The sequence below is a fragment of the Physeter macrocephalus genome, chromosome 2, assembly GCF_002837175.3.
Source record: "Physeter macrocephalus isolate SW-GA chromosome 2, ASM283717v5, whole genome shotgun sequence".
Lineage (NCBI taxonomy): Eukaryota > Metazoa > Chordata > Mammalia > Artiodactyla > Physeteridae > Physeter > Physeter macrocephalus.
In genome coordinates, this window is record NC_041215.1 from 70,837,539 (window position 1) to 70,857,059 (window position 19,521).

Below are 19,521 nucleotides of genomic sequence, written 5' to 3' on the forward strand. Positions count from 1 at the left end.
GCACGAACCCGCGTCCCCTGCATCGGCAGGCGGACTCCCAACCACTGCGCCACCAGGGAAGCCCTACCTTATGATTCTTAACCAACTGTAAAAAAAACAACTCTACAAATGAAATACAGAAAAGCTATACAGCCAATAGAATTTAAATTAATTTAGTGGCCCGGATGATGTTTTGTTGAAGCGAATGCTACCACACAAAGCCTGAGCATGGCCCTGCCGGCTGAGGGGCAGCTTCCTTTGCTTTCAAGAGGCCTTCCTTATTATTAGTCACATGACAACTCAGCTTTCACCACTTCTGTATTCAAACTGCTGTGAAACTATCCCTTTTACACTTCCGGTGGGAATATTTTTTTTGGCCTGTGATTTTTACAGATATGTCAGGTGTGTATTCTCTGCTTGTGATATTTTCTCACTATTCGACAACAATTAAAACAGTACTATGGATTGTCAACTTGATTGAAATACAGATGAAAAGGTGAGAAATGAAATCTTGGGTGATACTTGATTTAAGGTAGCCATCCAGATGGGCCTAAATTTTCTTGTTACTTTTAAAAGATTGTCATAGATATGAAAACATGAAATCCTCCTTAAGAGATATAAAAAAATTCTCATTAAAAACTGAGGCCAGCTGTGGCAAACATAGCTGTGCCTCCCAGACCCCGCACAAGGAAGCATTAGTGTCCCAGCCACCAGCAGATCACCTCTAGCTCTCAGTCCCTTTAGGGTTTGCTCAGCTGCAAAGAGCTGCCCACATTCAAGGACTGATGGAAGTAGCAGTGTTAAAACTTGGCTATTTCATTTGAACTGAGACAACTCTGATGGGTCACGTATGCTCCAGACTCCTTATGGACTTGGCTGAGGCTTTGCCAGCCTGCACTGCAGTTCCATTTTGCCCACCTGATCCTGCTTTCCACCTCTCTCCCACTAGTTATAATCCCTAATAAATACCCCAAATGCCAAACTCCATCTTACTGTCTGCTTCTGGAGAATCTAGTCAACGAGAGCGCCCAAGAATCTCTCTGAGGACCCCCCCGGAGTAGTGAGACTGCCTCTTTTGTGCCCTGATTCTTCTCTCAAGGCTCTAGTCTGAAAGTTCAGCTTCCAGTTGTTTATCCCTGCCAGCACTTCACATTCAGCGGGTCCAAAGCTGATGCAGAACTGATCTCTTTAAGCTTTTGCCTCAGAACAACTTGTGGTTTCCCCCCATTTTATAATTCATTTAATGGCACTACCATCATATTCCCACAGAATCAAAACTGCGAGGTAATTTTGCTTCCTCACACAACTTGCTCTGTATACCCAGTCTATCAGTCAAGCTTTGTAACACGTGAAGGACTTTACTCATTTCTCCAGGGATTCACTTTCCTCTAACCAAGGGATGCTGCTGAAATCATAATGGACAGCTTCACTTTGCTCTTGGGATATCTAGTCTCTTTAATAGTCTTGAGTTTTGCTTCCCTTTGAGTACTTCTTTTAAGACAAAAACTGTATTTTTCTCATAAAGGATACATACACAAAATTGCAACCCACAATCATCTACTCATTTTACAGCACAATATATTGGCTCACATATTAAATAAGAGAATACTGCTTTGAGAGGGTGGCAGCAGACGCTACAGGCTTCACTGCTCCTCCTGCATTTAAGATTAGTGCAGCCCAGTCATTAGAACAAAACATTTATTTTGTCCCAGTTTAAGATAAAATACGTTCAACTTTCTTTTCCACACTGTGTGGCTTGTGGGATCTTAGTTCCCCAACTAGGGCCCTCGGCAGTGAAAGCGTGGAGTCCTAACCACTGGACTGCCAGGGAATTCCCTCCTTTTTATCTTTTATACTGGACTAAAGGGTAAAGAAAAACCAAGTCTTGATAAATGCCAAAGTAATAATTTTATACTATAGAGACTAAAACATGTGTGAATGTTATTGTGCAGTTTAGAAGTCTATGAAAAATACCTATTTTTTAAAGCACGCAACTCACTGAAAGATGCTGACGTTTAAAATTGAAAGTTGTGTTGTCAGTTGAAAACGAGAAATTGAGATGTTTGTGAGGGAGAAATTGTCGGGAAAGCAGTAGAACATTTCCTGCCCGTGGGTGCAGTCTTGAGGATTGGTGACGGCCATAACAAATCCAACAGCCATCACCACAGCACCAATGGGAAGCATGACACAGGACATAATCTTATCTGAGTGTGTCCTTGGTTCTTCAGACAGTTTCAGATAACATGCTGATGGGATGATAAAAATTAGAGGAGCTGCACAGAGCACACCCTGCGTATTCAAAACAAGAAATAAAATAATGTTACTGAATGGACAATTCCTTGGACAGTTTTTAAAAAACATTTACAAAATGTATTTGTCATCATGCATGTTAAAAGTTTGACAGGTTCAGTTAAATCAAACAAAGGAAAGAAAAATAATTCCAAGAAAGACTTAGGACTAGGTTTTTCCCTTACTGATGGTATATTTACAAATGAGAAAAGTAAAATAATATAATAGTATATCAGGCTTAAATAATAATCAGAAAATAATATAAAATAAAGCAGATGGTAAGACTGACTCCTAGCAAACTCTTAAAAGTTCCCATATTTTCAGTCACATCATATTTCCTTATACTCTTCAATTCAAATTGCTGGTTATCTATTATGCCATTCAAAGGTGAGAGGTCTGTTTGTCAGCTGTGTACAAAAGGGGGCTAGTGGGAGGTGTATATAGGGCATAACGTCTTATCTCTCATCTTTCCTTGACTTTGTATGAAAGTAGGTGCCTGTCTGTATGAGGAAGGAAAACTGTACCCCTAAGGGTACTTAGCATGAAGTAGCATTTCTAAATCCTCTTTCAAGTAAAACTAAACACATTAATTACCCTAGAAAATTGACAGCAGAAATAAATAACTATGACTCATTCACCTTTCCCCCACATTGGCTTATGGATAAGTCCAACCTGAGGGGGAATGTGAGATTGAAAATTATGGGAAGTGGTGTTGTCTATTATAAAAAGACCAAGAGTTACTGACTTCAAAGGAAAGAGACTCTCCCCTCGAGGAGGCCAAATCTGCACTAGTAACTCTGCGAATGAAGTAATGTTAAAATTTAATGCATTTTAGGTAACATTTTTTCTAATTATGTTAAAAACTAATTATATATTAAACAAAACATAACACATATTATTTAAAAAATATATTATATTTATATGATGTGACAAATGACATGACAAATGATATTTTCTTAAACCATAAAACAGAAAATTTTTAAAACAGACAATAACAAATATGATATGGTTTAGAATACAAAAGAGGCTTTCCATAAAAAATATATTTTCCATACCTGAAAAAGTTATTATGGAAATTTGTAAATATACAGAAAAGTAGAAGGGATAGTATAATGAAACCCTATATGCCTATCACTATGGTTTGAAAGCTTTTGACACATTATTTTGGTAGATTGTCCCTAGGGAAAAATCATAGAAAACTGATTTTGAAATTGGATGATGTAAAAGAATAGATTAGACCTTAAAAATAGTTTTAAAAGAAAGATTTTTCTCAGTATCACCATTTACTAAGTTTACTGTATTTTACACTAATTACTACTCTCATACAAGAAATATACGACTATGATTTTAAAAATGTAACTTTTTTATTTTTACAAAAACAGCAAAAGTCTGGAAAAATATCAATTGAGGGGGACAAATTATGAAGTCAGACTAGCCAGGCAGCATCTAAAAATCTGGGGAAGAATAGAAGGGACCACACTTCATGGAAAATATTTCCATAGTCAGAGATATAAGAATGAGAAAATTCTAAGAGGTACCATATTCTAATTTAAAATATATGGACAATATAATTTTGTTATTCATAGCACAAGAATACAAATGAATACCTACAAAGGTACACAGCATATAAAGGATTAGTTTTCATATGGCCAGAGTTAAATGAATTATGGATTCCTTAGGCTCCATCATGTCACTTGAAACTGACAGTGTTTTTCAAGTTATAAAAAATACTGTAGAACTCAATCTGTGCTTATAATAATTATCCTTTGACTTCTATGAAATAATTTTTGAAAACAACATATATGTACATGTGTGTGTGTAGAGAGAGAGAGAGAGAGAGAGTCTCTTCTCTTCATAGGAACAAACATGTGAAGCTACTTCATCTGGAACTGTGGAGTGTGAAAGTGCTATCAGGATGAAAACTGCCACCAGCTGCTGCTAAGAAGCTGTCATCAGTCAGTGTTTTGGGACTCTTCCAAACCTAACTTGCTGGGCAGTGCAAAGTAATGGGTGTTCTGTTTATGCCATAATTTTTAAGGGTTGAGAAAGCAGTGGGAATTATTGGGAAAACTGTATAGCTGATGTTTGTACTGGAAGGAGTCCAGTTGAGTATCTTGTCTTGATAGCGGTTATTTTCCTAATATTTGAGAGCTCCGTCTTGCTAGAGATTGTTGTTAGGACCTAAGATCATCAGTAAAATGATAGAACAGTTCCATCTGCTCTATTCCCTATAAATGAGTCCAGCTAATTTGATCTATCTAACACAGCCTTGCCTGAGGTTACACCACTGGCTTTGGGATAATTTTTGAAATTTCTTGACAGGACATAAATACCATAACAGTTTATCAAAGAGACAAGAAGATATAGCCTTAATTATAAAGGGGGGCGGGAAGCAGTATCCTTTGATAATAACACCACAGATGCCAGCACATTTTGCAGTTTGCAAGAGGGAAATAACAGAAAGTGTTGAAGATCTTTACTGGCAATACAGATTGGAAAAGTATCTGAATTCTCCTACCTGAATAGAGACCTCTCATTTGATGCAAGGAAGCTGAAAACTAAATAAAAGAATGCTTATACATATTGAAAATTTCGACTTTGTAATCAATTTGGACTCATGAAATGTGTTCCTATACCTTAAAAAGAAACTCTAGCTCAGAGGTCTTTGGCAGCTTGGACTATGGCTCCCTCACTCTGTATGTGGGCTCTTGCTGGGTAACTGGTTTGCTGTCCTCCTTCCACTGTAAGCTGCACACAGTGCTTGCTGGGCTGGTTACTCCGACCACAAGCACCAGCTGCTTCATCTCTTCTCTTTGCTCTGCTGCACGTAGAAACCCATAGGACCCAATTACTGCAGATGCCTCTTCTTTCTAAGAGCAACGTCAGTGCCAAGATGCTGGATTCTTATTACCAAGAATGGAACCTACATTTATTTTATTTGTTTCTAAAATGAATCCTTTAAAATTGAGGGTGCATTTGCCTTGGAAAATATGTCGTTGTCTGCTGCCATGAAAACAATAAAATAAAAGGGAAGCTAAGTTCTAAATGGGGTTTTGCTTTTTATTAAATAACTAATATAACCCTGAATAATTTATTCTGTATTATTTTAGTTATACTAAGTAACAGCATTCCCCTAACTTTGCAAATTGAAGGTCTGATTGTATTACACACCTCATTTGTAAAGGTCCATATTCTACTTATTCTTTTTTTTATAAATTTATTTATTTGTTTTTATTTTTGGCTGTATTAGGTCTTTGTTACTGTGCGCAGGCTTTCTCTAGTTGTGGCTAGTGGGGGCTACTCTTTGTTGTGGTGCGTGGACTTCTTGTCGTGGCTTCTCTTGTTGCAGAGCACGGGCTCTAGGCCTGCGGGCTTCAGTAGTTGTGGCACATGGGCTCAGTAGTTGTGGCACGTGGGCTCAGTAGTTGTGGCATGTGGGCTCAGTAGTTGCAGCTCGCGGGCTCCAGAGCACAGGCTCAGTAGTTGTGGCGCATGGGCTTAGTTGCTCTGCAGCATGTGGGATCTTCCCGGGCCAGGGATCGAACCCTTGTCCCCTGCATTGGCAGGCGGATTCTTAACCACTGCGCCACCAGGGAAGCCATCTACTTATTCTTGATGCTACCACTTAAAACTAGTATGACCTATTTAAGTGTTCATTAACAGATGAATGGATAAAGAAGGTGTGGTATCCATACACATACACACACACAGAGAGAAATATTACTCAGCCATAAAAAAGAATGAAATTCTGCCATTTGCAATAACATGGATGGACCTAGAGAGTATTATGCTTAGTGAAATAAATCAGAGAAAGACAAATACTGTATGTTGTCACTTATATGTGGAATATAAAAAATAAAACAAAGTAGTGACTATAACAAAAAAGAAACAGACTCACAGATATAGAGAACAAACTAGTGGTTACCAGTGGGGAGGGGTGAAGGTGGGAGGGGCAGTATAGGGGAGGGGGATGAAGAGATATAAACTATTATGTATAAGATAGATAAGCTACAGGATATGTTGTACAGCATAGGAAAATATAGCCATTATTCTATATTAACTTTAAATGGAATATAATCTATAAAAATATTGAATCACTATGTTGTACACCTGAAAGTAATCTATTATGAATCAACTATACTTTAATTAAAAAAAAAAACTAGCGTGACCTATTTAATCACTCCAATCACTCTGTGCCTCAGTTTCTTCATCTATACAATTAACACAGATTAAGAGGATAATGCATGCAAAACACTTGGCACAGAGTAAATACTCCCTACATGTTAGCTCACACTGTTGTTCAGAAGGGGAACACCACATGCTTTAGCTACTTCTAAAGTGTTGCGTGACCTGGCTTGCATTACTGACAGAAATGATGCTTGATCTGGCTTTATGAAACATGACAAATGCCCACACAAAACGGAGTTGAACAAAGACCTGACTATGATATTGTGCTAACCAAAAGACTTTTGTTGACTGGAAAAATATACACTCAAGTGGTCTGGAAGAGAATGGAGAGCTTAGATTTTATGAATTCCTACAAAATGCTTTAAAACTAGTGTAATTGAGTTATTAGATCATGACAATTTAACACTCTGTTTTTTATGAATGTTTATATAACCAGGTTTTTAAAAAATCTAAGGATCTAGAATCATGTTTTAAATTTTAAAAAATAGTCCTCCAAGCCAGCTCAGATCTTGACTTTATAACAGATATTCACCAAATATTATTCTTTGACTACAACACCAGAATTCTGCACAAAAAATTTCAACATAAGCATAACAGGGAATATTTAATGTGATTATGTGCTTATAATTTTATTGGGTGAGTGTGAGGGAGATTCACAGTTAACAGAAAGTAATGGTCAAATTTACAAAAATATATCATTCCTGAAAAATAAGCAATATGTGTATGCTTGCTTAACTTAAAGGGAAAAAAACATTCGTAGGCTATCAAAATAGTGAGTGGCAAGGCACTTGATAAAGCCATTTTCTCTCATATGACAATCCTACAATATTCTAACAAACATGCGAACTCAAATGAGACATTTCACAAAATAAGAAATAACAGAGCTGGGAGTCATGCCAATCATGTCCTCAGCATAATTAGGGGGTTACCATTACTGTCAACCCCAACAATTTTTTGTAACACAATTTCCTGGTGCTACACTAAGAATGTCTCTTATGTCCAGGGGCATTTGTAGAAATAGTTCCTCAACTGTGCTCCCAAGGGCAATCGCCCATGCAGTAATTGGAGCACTGTGTTCTTAGCACTGTGCTATATACTGTGGAAGATGGAGAAGGCAGCTAAGTACCATTCTTGTCTCCAAAGAACTTGCACATAGGTAGGCAAGGCAAGCTTATGGACAGTCCAAACAATACATGATACAAGATAATACATAAATCAAGTTAGCACATTTAGGTAGCAGTCATCCCTTTACGTAGACCAAGGTTGGAACATGAAATGATTCTGAGTGAACCTACTTGCCTTTGGCCTATGCAAAATTAGGACGTAGGTAAAAGTTACCTTTGATAATGGTCCATCTCTCCTATGAGCCTTCTTTCCATTGCTAGTGGAATAGATGTTTCCCTAGTCCCGTGCGGTTTTGGGGGAGCTGCCTACTCCCTACTTTCCACATACTCTGATGCAGGAAAATTCCCAATAGTGTGTTCCTGACTGAATCTTCCACTACCTTTGCCTGCACCTTCAAATCCAAATGGCACCTGGAGGGAACAGTGTCTCGGGCACTGACAATAATACCTTCACCTTCCCCTTAACTCTCAGTGGAGTGAGTAAATGATGACTTGGGATTCCATCTGAAAAGCTTGCCCTCCCTGTGGGGGCATGATTAATAAATGCTAAGTGGTGTGATTCTGAGTAGAAATTTCATTAGGACTGTAGAAGGGGAAGATGAAAGACTCTAAAGTAGATTCACTTCTATTCATGTTTCACCAAATGCCATCATTATCCTACTTCCACAAAGTAGTACCAAGGAGTCATTCTTTTTTATTTTTGGTCACTTTTAAAAACTGACATATAGTTGACATACGATATTATGTTAGTTTTAGGTGTACTACATAGTGATTTGACATTTACATACATTATAAAATGATCACCACAATGAGTCTAGTAAATCATCTGTCCCCATACAAAGTTATTACAGTACTATAGACCATATTCCTTATGCTGTGTATTACATACACATGGCTTATTTATTCTATAACTGGAAGTTTGTATCTCTTAACCTCCTTGACCTATTTCACCCCCCTCCCCCTCCCCTCTGGCAACCACTCATTTGTTCTCTGTATCTATGAGCCTGTTTTCGTTGTTTTTTTTTTTTTTAAATCTTTCTTAGATTCCACATATAAGTAAGATAATACAGTATTTGTCTTTTTCTGTGTGACTTATTTCACTTAGCATAATACACTCTGGATCCAACTATGATTTCATTTTGTTTTGCCTAAGTAGTATTCTATTGTATATACATACCACATTTTCTTAATTTATTCATCTATTGATGGACACTTAGGTTGTTTCCAAATCTTGGCTACTGTAAATAATGATTCCATGTACTTCAGGGTGCATATATATTTTCAAATTAATGTTTTTGTTTTTCTTTGGATAAATACTCAGAAGAGGAATTGCTGGATCCCAAGAAGTCATTCTTGATGTGATCCTCTATCCCCCTGTCCTCCCAGTTGAATTGGTTACCAAATTCTGTCAATCTTTTCTCAAGAATGTCTTTTAGGAGTCCACTTATACCTCTTTCTTTTCTTCATTGCCTATATAGCAGCTGAACTTTTATTTGTGAGATTGTAAGCTCCACGATAGCATGGATCCTTTCTGATTTCCTTCCATCCTTGTATCTCTGTTGTGTGGAATACAGTATACTTGACCCTTGAATAATGTAAGGGTTAGGGGGTTTCTGAGCAGTCGAAAATCCGTGTATAACTTATAGTCAGCCCTCCACATACTTGGTTCCTCCATATCTGCAGATTCAACCAACTGAGGTTCATGTAGTACATATTTATTGAAAAAAATCTGTACACAAGTGGACCTGTGCAGTTCAAACCCATGTTGTTCAAGGGTCAACTGTAATTATTCAATATATATCTGATCAACAAATAAACAAGTTAGAAGCTGCACTAAATTTTAAATCTTTGTAATATTTGCACAGAAAGGAAAGGAAAATAATAATTATAGGAAAGAATAAACATAAGCCAAAGGATAAAAGAAAGAATTAATATGGCTTACTCATAGGTCAAAAATAAGATCGACTAGAGTTGAGGGCAGATTCTGGGAAGTTAATGGTAAAAAACTTTCCATAGAAGGTTTGGGGTCAGATCATAGAGGCAACAGATTTTATGCTTGTTGGTAGGAAAGTGGAGATATTTGAGCAGGATGGTGATAAATTGGAAGCAGACCTTAAATATATGCTAGTTGAAGCAAAACGCCAGTACTAATTCAGATGTGATATGATGAGGACCTAGATTTGGGAAGCAGCAGTAGAGATTACAAAGGAAAGTCTAGAGGGAGAAAAAAACACTTCAAAGAAAAAAAGAAGAAATTGCGCCAGGGTAAGTGAATGTGGGGTATGGATATAAGTCTCTTCATTACATATTTTAATTAATCTCTCTAGACCTATCTTCACTCTGCATAGGACTTTCCAGATCCATTTAATTTATTGTTATTTTCAGTAATATGTTTGTTCTACAGAAAATAGAATATGAAAAAAGTCCTTTAAACCAATATCTTAATTTCAGCACTATTGACATTTTGGATTGGATAATTCTTTGTAGTAGGGGTTACCCTGCACATTGTGGGATGGTTAGCCACATTCCTGTCCTCTACCCACTAGACACCACTAGCACCAGCCTACCCAGTTGTGGCAACCAAAAATGTCTCTAGACATTGCTAAATGTCCCCTGCAGGTGGAGAGGGAAGGGCAATATTTCCCCCATTGGAGAACCACTGCTCTAAAAATATAGTCCTATAAAGTACACAATATCATCTTTATAAATATTTACTATAATATAACAAACACATTTTCATTCCACTTTAGAAAGTGACACCTTTGTTAAGGGAAAATACATCTCATGTTAAATGTAAACATTATTTTAAAAGGGATTCTTAGAATCTTTAAATGTACTTACATTGAGCTCTAAAACTATTCCAAGGCAATCAATCAGCAATGACACAAGTGTGGCCACAGTAATGATAACCACTGTTATGATAATGTGGAAAACTGACGAAAGAGTCCCACCAAAAAACACATTGGCAATTACCTGCCAAATATAAACAGATTATTTAGAGAGGGAGTCTCAGAGTTGTGCAGGACTTATTAAGAGAGTATTTTATATTATAGTAGTTAGGACTGTATAAAATACTACCAATTAGGCAATCAATCAAATCTTAAGCCAAACCCATATGAATGAATGTTCTATCGTTTCCAAAGTATTTACACATAGACACACACACATATCAATAATAAGTATTCTTTGTTGAACTATTAGACAGGCAGTGGATTACATTCCAGACTCAGAACATGGCATACTAATGTGTGAATAAATATATTTCTCAAGTGTAAGAGAGACCTTGGGAAGTTACCTTATCCTTCCTCCTTGAGTCCAACAAGGTTACCACTTACACAAACTACAGATGCTATTTAGATTATTTGAATGACCTCTAAGGAAGGGGTTAGCACAATATCCTTTAATAATAATGGGTGTGTAATATCCTTTACTAACAGGAAATTAATTTCATATAATCTAAATCTTATTTGATACAAGCCAAGTGTATTTTATCTCGCCTTTCCTCAACAAAAATGGAGAAGAGTTGATTACCATTTTCCATTGATACTCAGATCAGGAAATCGATCAACAGTTACTTATTTACTGTGTCCCACAGTTTGTTATGACTTGCTAAGAGAAAATGTCTCGGAGATGATTCCTATTCTCAGAAATTAACATCCAAATTGGAGAGATCCAACCAATCTAATGAAACAAATAGTGATCAATTTTTGACAGATTAAAAAGATCAAATACAATTCAGAACTAGACAGTGCTTTAGTTATCTAGATCTGTCTCCCTGAGAGTAATTGGCTTTACAGTATTCCTGAAATGTGCTTTTCCTACCTTGGCTTGAGGCAGGACTTGAAACATGGATGGGATTTAGAACAGAATTATAGACCAAGGCAACAGTGTGAAAAAGAGCAAAGAGGTAAGAACAGTAAAGATACCTATGGGGGACAAGGAGGAGACAGCCTGAATAGAGTGGTAGCTTTATGCAAAAGAACCATGAGACAAGTATTGGAAATGGTAGGAGAGGGTCAGATGCTGGGGGGCCTTAATGACTGTGATAAGTAGCATTCCTAGTTGAGTAACAGTCCCCCATTGACTGGATACTGCCATAACTCTGTTAATAATTAAATGGGGATACTAATCACTCTTACTCATTTATGGTTTTACAATTGGTAATGTCCTTCCAAATATTATCTAATTTGAAGTTCATTCTTATAGATGAAGATCACTGAGTGGGGCAGGCTAGTGAGAGTATTTATTAGGCACAGACTGGCTTTGTGGCACCCTGTACTTGGCTGGCTACTTTACCTGTGAATAGAAACAGCTTTGATTATATTTAGGCCAACTGTATATTTGTGTGTGTGTGTGTGTGTGTGTGTGTGTGTGTGTGTGTGTGCAGAAAGGAGAGAAAGAAAAAGGAAGTGAATGGGTGAGGTATATACAAAGTTCCTCTGCCTAGTATTTGCTACCATGGCAGAGATCTTGGTTCAGTTGTCTTCCTGTCATGGCAGCTAGAAAGGAAACACAAGTTCCAAGTACTGAAGACATAAGCTATACAGGTGGAGTGACTGACAGACCACGAGCAGTTCACCAGAAACCACATGAGAATGCACCATTTACTATTGCTGATCTAGAGATCAGATTTGAACCTAAAGTACTGGGCGGAAACTAAAATAAAACCATTTCTGGCATCCAACAATAGTTGGCAAACATTTTAAAGGCTCTTCAATTTAAAAAATATTCATCAAGTTCAGTCTACTGCTCCTTATATTTGAGGAGAGCTGGCCTATGAGTTATACATTTGTAAGTGAGGACACGTGATAACTGCAAAGGATATACATAGTGCTGAACATTTCCTCATTCCTTTTCCTTGTGCAGTTCCCTATCCGCAGAATTGGCATAAGGTAAGCACTGGTGTGCCTCTAGAAGCCTGCCCATTAGTTAGTGTATTTGAAGCTCTGTAGGCATTTCGCTTCATACATTAGACCCATTGACATGGTGCACTGTGTAAACAGCCTCTAGGAATAGATCCTAAGACTAAACCTTTTCAGTGTGATTCCTGAAAGAACCACTATTGAAGCAGGATCATGTTTTTCTGCTAAATGGTACAGTGGATTTTTAGCTTCTGTATAAGGGATTCCTGACAAGCCACGTTATCCAATTTTACATAAAAAGAATTAGTTCTCTTTCACCTAATCTTCCTCTACAAATTCAGGTGGGCTATATAACATAACTTGGAGTTGGCTTTATAAGTGAAATATATCAATATACAGATATAAGTAAATAATATACTCTATTATTTTATATGGTATATAAGTATAAATAGATAAATCTATTTATCATAATAAACATTTATAAATTTATGAATGAAGAAATGTTTATTTTATATTTACATAAAAATAAACATTTATAAATTTATAAATATATAAATAAAATATATCTGTAAAACTAATGGTTTAAATTGAATTTTGGGTTTTCATGAAAAATAAAATATTTTAGTTTTTTTTAAAACTAATAAAACTCATCAAATCTGTCCTGTGATGCCTTTGATACATGTTGACTTATAAAACATTTTAGCCAAAAAACAATTTTGTAAAACATGTTTTAAACCTTAGTACTTAATTTCTTTGTAAGAATGAGTAAAATAAAATCTTGGTTTGACTCTATTTAAGGCTGGCATTCACTTTGGAATGCAGTTGTATTAATATTTATACTTACGTTAATATAAACTAAACTACCAAACATGATTTTCAAATCCAACTTTTGAAAAATATCTTGTAAACATTTGAATATAAATTTATCTTTAAACTGGTTAAAAGAGAAAATTTTACATATTATATTACTTGTCATGCACTTGGGAATTTGCAAAATCAAATGATTTATAAATCGCCCCAAATTAATGCAGTAGAGAGATGACCTAGGTAAAGTGTCGGAAAGAAGTTGTGCTTACCTCTCTAGTCACAAAGCATTCAATCGGGTACGTCAAAATGACAGTGACTCCATAACAAAACCTTCCAAATGTTACCAAGTCATCATTTCTGCAATAATTTTCAAATAAGTCTCCTAGAGAATAATATAAAATAGATTTATTTAATAGATACTGGGTATTTGAGATAAATATCTAATAAATGAGATATTGGATATTTATTATATAAGTGAAGCTACATAAACGTCATTTAATTTAATAGAATAGACTGCCAAATCTAAACATAAATTTTGCATTCAAAAACTATATAATTACTGATGGATATTAAAAGTAGCACATGTTCCACTTGAAAGCAAATTCATCACTAATAGCTTTTTTCTTACTCTCAGTGTTTGTTTTTAGAAGATTAGCCTTATATTTGTACCAAGTTCTGAAAAATACTTTTATCCATTGTCTTCTTACACCAGAATCAACTCCCTAAATTCTTGTGCACTGGTTTTATAAACTTGCTTCTGGTCTTTGTTTCTGGTAAGTAAGTGACTTCATTATTAAAAAAAAAAAAAAAAAAGTCTGTTAAAATAAACAAATTTCCTTTTGAAATGTTATTCTTAGATCAAGGACAATCCTGAAAGGAACAGTAGACTAGTACATGTAGGGAGCTGAATTTCCTGTATATCACGCTATAGAGTTTAATCACAAACTCAGGGCCACAGCAAGGAATTCCAAACACACATTATCTTCCACGGTATCTGATGAGCCCGAGGTAAATGCACTGATTCAAAACTGTGAAAATATGGTTATTTCCCAGGCAGAGTATTATATTTAATTAGTTCCAAACTAAATGATGGACCATATATACATTGAACCAATTCTTATTTAGAGACTATTTTCTTAAGACACCCATGAGGAAATGCAGGGATCTAATGAGGGCACAGATCATGTCAGCAAAAAGTTTCCCAATATAGAAACAAAGAATATTTGAGACTGTTTATTTCCTAAATATAACATGCTTACATTTTAAAATGTTGGTCACATTTTTCAATTAGACTGAATAGAAAATTAGATAAAAGTCAAACACTACCACACTGTTTACAAAGAAAACAAAATAATAATACTTCTATATATATTTTTTTTATTAAAAGACTAAATGACCTGCCTTTTTCCAAGACTTACTTTAAGTGACTCTTTTCCCCTCCCCCTGTTAATTGGAGTAAATGTACATTACTTTTTAGTGTTCCTTTTGGCCAGAAGGAGATTAAACCACAAAGCAGTGGTGGCAGAGGTTCATCCAAGGTTGATTGAAAGGGTTCCAACACTCTGAGAAAAAAGGACCAAAGCTCCCTGTTCACTAACCTCCACTAAAAAAACAGGCCCTGCACCTTTTCAAAAGTCACTGGGAAATTCAAGAACAATGTAGAGTTCTCACTACCTCACAAGCTGGAGTTTATGTAATGAAAGGGAAAAGAAGCATGCAGTGTGGACAAACAAGACTAGATTTGCCTAAGGCAAAATGGCCTGAAGAAACAACCTCAGCTTATTCTAGCTTGAGTCTGAGTGTATTTTAGGGAATTATAGCTAGAAAAGAAAGAAAAATAAAAAACAACAACCCAAACCAAAACCAACCTGTCAGCTTTGTAATATAAAGACTTAATTATATCTGAACAATTACTAATGATAAAAATACCAGGAAGGTGTGACTAAGAAAAAGGGTTTATGTCTTATAGAAAAGGCATTTAAAACCACACACAGGTATCATATTTTTGATGGCACTGGGGTTATGTTATTAATCACTCTTTTATGAAGCCATCTTCTTTATTTCTTGAGAATTCTCTCCCTATAATCATAGTCACCTGTAACCTGCATTTGGAACAATGTACCACCCACCCAAGAGTACTTCAGTGTCATCTGAAAAGTAAGCTAAGCAGAACTAGAGACTAAGAGACAGTTTTTAATGGGCCATATGTATCCAAAATGGGGTAGACGACAAGATGGAACGGAAAGAAAATGGGACTGAAAGTTAGGAGATGTGTTTTCTACTTTGTCAGCAGCCAGCTTGGGCAAGTTACTCCGCCTCTTTGTGTTCTAGGCAAGGGGTAAAACTAGTTATTCCACTTACCTTCCTAGGGTTGTCTGAAGGTCAAATGAGATAACAGACCTGCAAAAGCTGTGAAATGCATGAATCATAGTATTTAGCAGGCTGTCAGAATACCCTAACTCTCACACTACAGAGATGAGTGAATGTAAGGGTCAAGGATGTCGAAGACATGACCATTCAGTTGTTGGGCCTGGATGAACAGAAGAAAAGTGAATTCAGCGTGGGGTCCTGGGATGAGAGTTGGGGTGAGGAGGGAAAGGCCTGGTTTTGTGGGAAAGATGTATTTTGTGTTTAAGGCAAGAGTGAAACAACTAAGTAGAAATGTCCTGCAGGCAAGAGGCAGGAGAGGAAAAGAAAGTTCTGGACTAGAGTTAAAACAATGAAAATCTCCAAGAATTTAGTGAGAGAAAAAAAGCCAACTTGCTTGAGCCAGTTAATGGGGATTGTGGGGAGAGAGGGAGAGGAGGTAGGAGAAAGTAAAGAGGAATCACTCAGAGAGAAGTTAAGTGATTCAGAGAGGTCCATGAAAATCAGAACCAAGAAGACTGTTAGCTTTGAAGAGTGGGAGGATATTGGTGTCCTCGAAAGTGAAACTGCAGTGGACTAGTAGAGAGGAAAGCTGGAATTCATGTGCTTTGAAGTGATACCATGGAAGAACGGAGAATGGACTACAGAAGCTTAGCAGTTTAAAAAGGAGAAAATTAGGAAAATTAGGAGAGGCAGGAAGGTAGAGGAGAGAATGGGTTCTACTCTGAAGTAGAATACTGGGTATAATTGTACTTAAAATGAGAAGTGATAGCACCACTCCATATGAACACCAAAATATGCTAATACTGAATTTTTCATTTTACCTTGGGTGTAGCCAGTAAATGTCAAGTATCCACATGTAGCAAAGAGAATACTGATAAATACAGAAATCAAGGTGGACACATGGATGATGCGAGACCACTTAGCTACTGTGGGTTCTTCCAAAGAACCATAAACTAAGAAGCAGTTATGGTGGCAAATAAATGCTGCAATACAAGAAAAAAAAAAGCATTATTAAAGCAAGCACCACAGTTCTCCCTTTCCTTCTGAAAATTCAGAGATGTATGCTACTTTGAAATACTAATGAACTGAAGTTCAAATATACTAATTTACTAAATATGTCAGAAATAATCTTTCTAACAGCTGTAGGAATGAGAAATTTCATTCACATTAGGCTTATATTCTTCTCATGTCACTCTTGATATATACCAGGCCTATCCAACTTTCTCTCCCATTTCCCAGTGGCCTTTCCAATCTTAAAGGAAATCTAAACAACACCATATTTTCAGGCCAGGGCTTCCTTTCCCATCTGGGATATAACAGAGTAACTTTAGATGGCCAATTCACAATACTTTGTGTGCAAGGTTTTGAAGAAGTCCATAACACTTGCTAGATTTTCAAGTTAAGAAACAAGAAGACTTAAATGAGTTTTCTGCATGAGGAAGAGACTTGTCCAAATTGAAGCAGATTCTGGTGATGAGTGAGAAAAGTTTGAGCCTAATTTTATGTTGGCACAAACTGGATAATATGCTGCTAATGGGAAGTCTAAAACTTAGGACATCTGCTCTCCAGACACAAATATGAAATACAGCACCTTTTAAAAAAAAATAATAAATTTATTTATTTATTTTTGGCTGTGTTGGGTCTTCGTTGCTGTGCACAAGCTTTCTTTAGTTGTGGTGAGTGGGGGCTACTCTTCGTTGCGGTGCGCGGGCTTCTCATTGCCATGGCTTCTTGTTGTGGAACACGGGCTCTAGGCACGCAGGCTTCAGTAGTTGTGGCACGTGGGCTCAGTAGTTGTGGCTTGTGGGCTCTAGAGCTCAGGCTCAGTAGTTGTAGCCCACGGGCTTAGTTGCTCCGCGGCATGTGGGATCTTCCCAGGCCAGGGCTCGAACCCGTGTCCCTTGCATTGGCAGGCGGATTCTTAACCACTGCACCACCAGGGAAGCCCCACAGCACTTTTTCATGGTACAGAAGACTCCATATTGAGAAAGGGCCTTGGAAACCATCTACTCACCAAACGACATTACACCAACAGCCTGAATAGCATTAGGCTTTGCAAATATCCAGGCATCTTCTGTTTTGGGTCTAGATGAGAAATCAGTTAATTTGATGAATGATTAAACAAATGCAAGCATAAGCATAAAAGAAAACAAGAAATGATATCACACTATAAATTGAACATCTTTAAGTCAGAAATTAATAAGGGGCTCCCATTCATCTTTTTAAATTGTAAATAAATTTCCGAGGAATACCAATGTTACTGTTAACCTCAGTCCTTGAAAATGCATGCCCATGACTTGGAGAGACTCTAGTTTTACATATTTAGAATGGACCACTTAACTCTGTGACTTTATCTACTTATCAATTTAACAACAAACATTTGTTATGCACTCATCATTTGAGATACTTTTTGAGGGAGATTCAAACATTAATAATGCAAAGTTCTTCCTCAGTTAATCAATGCTGCCTTTTACTTCCCTTTAACTCTTCCAGGTTCATCCTACCCAAGGGAAATTCACAGTTGGCACTACAGTTTATTGAGAAAGGTAGACTTGAACTAATATTAATTGAAAAGGTACTTAACTATGTTCTAGGAACTATCCTATGCTATCTCAATCTTCACAATAACACTTAAATATTATTATCACCATTTAATGCACTAGGAAAGTCAAGCTCTGGGTGGTGACATATCTGGTCAAGCTTCCACAAACAGTAAGTAAAGAAGTTGAGATCTGTCTCTTTGGTCTGTCCGTCTCTTCCTTACTGAACTGCCAGTCACCTCAAATTCCCCCCTGTATATACACTTCTCAAAGAGGTTTTAAAAATATATGTACTTTAAACAGCTTGAATAAATCTCTTTCCTAGTGGAATTAAAATATTTGCCACCCTGTCTATAGGCAGGGATTGGTCTCCCTGTTTAACAAATCCCTGAGTAACAGTAAAGAGCACAGTCTCCAAGGTCAGACAGCCTGTGTGATCTTCTGGCCCCATCCACTTATTAGCTGTGTGGTCTTAGGCAAAGTACTTAACCTTTCTGTGCTTCAGTTTTGATATCTATAAAATGAGGATAATAATAATAGTCCCAAATTCACTGAGTTATTGTGTAAATTAAATAAGAAAAATATGTAAAACTTTGGAAGAGAGCCTAGCATACAGTAAGTATTCAATAAATGGTCACTAGTATTACCAACTTATGTATTAACATTGTTATTATTATACAGTGTCATTTAATAGAAGGTAGCAAATGTCCAAAAGTATGGCCAGCTTCCCTGAAAAGGAAAGGCTTCAGTGAGATCCAAAAAAGGCATAAGGTAGAAGAGGGGGACAGGGAAGAAGGGTCCTAGAAAGCATAAAGGTACTAGGTATAAATCCATCTATTTCCTAAGTTTGTTATTCATTCTCAGTGTAGACACAAAAATGTCTCATCTGTTTTGTCAAAGTTAGTGGGATTTATGCATTATATTACTTCTTTCCATATTTGAAATGAGCATTACAGACATAAAAGAACTAAGGCGCATGCAAGGGAGGCCTCCTGCTGTTACAGTGCTTGCTCAGAAACCCATAGTTTGTTGAGTGGGAGCTGCTGCCACCTGCTGCTTCCACTGCTCACTGCAGTGAACATTACTGACAGCAGCATACCTGTCAAATCCCAATGTTAATGTGGAAAAATACAAATTTTGTCCACAGTCCTTAAAATGTTTTTGAGAAAAGGCAGCACTAACAATTGTAGAAGCTTGAAGATTTTTAACTTTCTAATATGTTTTAAATGATCTACTTTGCCTGGTAGGGTATTTCCAGGTGAATAATTTTCATTTTTCCTTTCAGTACAGATTGTGGTGGTGCCCTACTTTTTAACTCTTATATTAGTAATGAAAAGGTAGGAGTTTTATTTTTCTTCTTTC

At 36.7% G+C, this 19,521-nt stretch overlaps 1 protein-coding gene across 1 annotated transcript in view; it reads right to left on the minus strand.

The window, feature by feature from the left end:
* Window positions 1–1,677: 1,677 nt before the first annotated feature.
* SLC38A11 (solute carrier family 38 member 11) overlaps window positions 1,678–19,521 on the minus strand; it is a 49,410-nt gene continuing 31,566 nt past the window's right edge. Inside the window, exons 7-11 of the mRNA XM_028496226.2 lie at window positions 17,634–17,704; window positions 16,441–16,602; window positions 13,519–13,631; window positions 10,422–10,553; window positions 1,678–2,268 (exon numbers count right to left, since the gene is read on the minus strand). Of these exons, the coding sequence (XP_028352027.1) occupies window positions 1,975–2,268; window positions 10,422–10,553; window positions 13,519–13,631; window positions 16,441–16,602; window positions 17,634–17,704 (772 nt within the window). The 3' untranslated portion in view covers window positions 1,678–1,974. The remainder of the gene's footprint in view (window positions 2,269–10,421; window positions 10,554–13,518; window positions 13,632–16,440; window positions 16,603–17,633; window positions 17,705–19,521) is intronic.